Source organism: Ammodytes marinus, assembly GCF_949987685.1.
Source record: "Ammodytes marinus genome assembly, contig: scaffold_142, whole genome shotgun sequence".
Taxonomy (NCBI): domain Eukaryota; kingdom Metazoa; phylum Chordata; class Actinopteri; order Uranoscopiformes; family Ammodytidae; genus Ammodytes; species Ammodytes marinus.
The window spans coordinates 75,001-77,500 of record NW_027648398.1 but is presented as its reverse complement, the minus strand read 5'-3'; the positions used below and the strand labels follow the sequence as shown (position 1 = coordinate 77,500).

General features: G+C 41.4%; 1 protein-coding gene across 1 annotated transcript in view; it reads right to left on the bottom strand.

Annotated features, from left to right (window-relative positions):
• bcap31 (B cell receptor associated protein 31) overlaps nucleotides 1-2,500 on the bottom strand; it is a 39,655-nt gene that overhangs the window by 1,429 nt on the left and 35,726 nt on the right. Inside the window, exon 8 of the mRNA XM_080054480.1 lies at nucleotides 1-1,522. This exon is cut by the window's left edge and continues 1,429 nt beyond it. Within this exon, the coding sequence (XP_079910606.1) occupies nucleotides 1,496-1,522 (27 nt within the window). The 3' untranslated portion in view covers nucleotides 1-1,495. The remainder of the gene's footprint in view (nucleotides 1,523-2,500) is intronic.

Below are 2,500 nucleotides of genomic sequence, written 5' to 3'. Positions count from 1 at the left end.
TGTGCAATATGTTCCTGGACTATATTTAAAGGTGTAGTCAGTGATTCTGGAGAACGCTTGTTGTCAAAATCACTTAGGTTGCGTTCCGAATCGCATACTTTCTACTATATAGTATGGTAGAAAAAAGATATTTAGGATGTCCCGATTCTTGTGGCCAGATTTAGGATGGTTAGAAGTGCCCGGATGTCCTACTTCATGCGGCCAAGATTGTTAGTGTTGAAAAGTGCATCCTATTTGGGCGATTCTGACCCACAATCCAGTGCGCACGTGAAGTGACGTAACATCGACGAAGCCTCCATATGAAAACAAACGGGGATGAGACGGATATAAAAGCAAGAGGCAAGATCAAGGCGCAATGTTATGATGAAATAAGAGAGAAAAGTATGTCCCAATAGTATGCCTACTGCATCCTAACTAGATTCTTTTTATCGTCGGATGTAGTATGTAGAATAGAAAAAAGAAAGAGTATGCGATTCGGAACGCAACCCTAGTCTTAATACACAGCCTAGGCTCTGTAAACTGGCATGTAAACAAAAGGGGACCCACCGTAGCTAGCAACGTGCCTGTTTACAGAGCCTAGGCTGTGTATTAACACTGGATTTAAAACAAAAAAAATGTATTGGTAGTGGATCATGAGGAGATATTCACTGATTTTGACAAGTGATTTTGACAACAAGCGTTCTCCAGAATCACTGACTACACCTCTAAGTCCAAAATGCAGTATGGATACATTTTACAAACCGTATATCCAGCACATAAGTGATTTTCTTGAAGAAGCTTTTTTGTTAAAAATCAGTGAATATCTCATGATCCGCTACCTGTCTGTACTGTGTGTGTGCTGAAAATAAAACCCAGTGTTAATACACAGCCTAGGCTCTGTAAACTGGTATCCTAACAAAGTGTATGTAAACAAAAGGGGCTAATAGAAGCAAGCGACATGCCCGTTTACATAGCCTAGGCTGTGGATTAACACTGGATTATTATCATTTTTTTTTTACTGGTAGTGGATCTTGAGGAGATATTCACTGATTTTGACAAAGTACATTCTGACAACAAGAATCGCCAACTCCACCTTTAATTCCAAAATGCAGCTAGCTAATATTTGGATGCATTTGACAAACCGTACAGCCAAAAAGTGATTTTCTGTAAATAGCTTTTTAGGGACTTTTTTTTTAGCCAGATTTTAATTCACAATGTGCAATAGTTATGTTCTATCTTTCAATACAAGGAGACAGGTGTTTAAAAATATACGTAAATCGGACCTAAATTTTGGGGAATGTATATAGTTTTGATGCAGAATTTAAGGTCCGAAATCAACAGGGAATGATCAGATCTGTCAAAATCAAGCAATGATAGAACAGTTTTTTAAACCACATTCAAATGAACCAATCACAGCCCGGCGTTGTCTGTGATGTCACAGGGCAGCAGATTGTTGATTGGTCGAGGACGGTGATGATGATGATGATGAGGAGGTGGCAGCCATCTTTGTAGTTTTTTAGTCGGATTTCTTGTCGCTGCTCGCCTACAGAAAGAGAAACATAATTTTATATATATTTTAGAAAGTCAATATTATAACAGCTTTTGACCCTTTGATATGTCAAAAATAACCTGTGTGTGTGTTAGGGGGGGTGGGGGAAGAGAGAGAGAGAGGGGGGGGAAGAGAGAGAGAGAGGGGGGGGTGGGGGAAGAGAGAGAGAGAGAGAGGGGGGGGAAGAGAGAGAGAGAGAGGGGGGGGGGTGGGGGAAGAGAGAGAGAGAGAGAGAGGGAGAGAGCGAGAGAGACAGAGAGAGTGTGTGTGTGAGTGTACAGGTATCTTTGTGAGGACAAGTTTTAGCTTTTAGACATTTTGTCCGATTCTCCCTTTGGGACAGGCCTTTAAAGGGCTGTTTGAGGGTTAACACTAGGTTTTAAGGACAGGCCTTTAAAGGGCTGTTTGAGGGTTAACACTAGGTTTTAAGGACAGGCCTTTAAAGGGCTGTTTGAGGGTTAACACTAGGTTTTAAGGACAGGCCTTTAAAGGGCTGTTTGAGGGTTAACACTAGTTTTTAAGGACAGGCCTTTAAAGGGCTGTTTGAGGGTTAACACTAGGTTTTAAGGACAGGCCTTTAAAGGGCTGTTTGAGGGTTAACACTAGGTTTTAAGGACAGGCCTTTAAAGGGCTGTTTGAGGGTTAACACTAGTTTTTAAGGACAGGCCTTTAAAGGGCTGTTTGAGGGTTAACACTAGGTTTTAAGGACAGGCCTTTAAAGGGCTGTTTGAGGGTTAACACTAGGTTTTAAGGACAGGCCTTTAAAGGGCTGTTTGAGGGTTAACACTAGGTTTTAAGGTTCAGGTATGAATTAGGTTTATGTTAGGGTTAGTGTAAGGGTTGGGGTTAGGGATTTAGTTTGGATGGTTAGGGTTAGGGTAAGGGGCTAGGGAATGCATTATGTCAATGAATGTCCTCACAAAGATAGGAGTACAAAAAAGTGTGTGTCTCTGTGTGTGTGTGCGTGTCTCT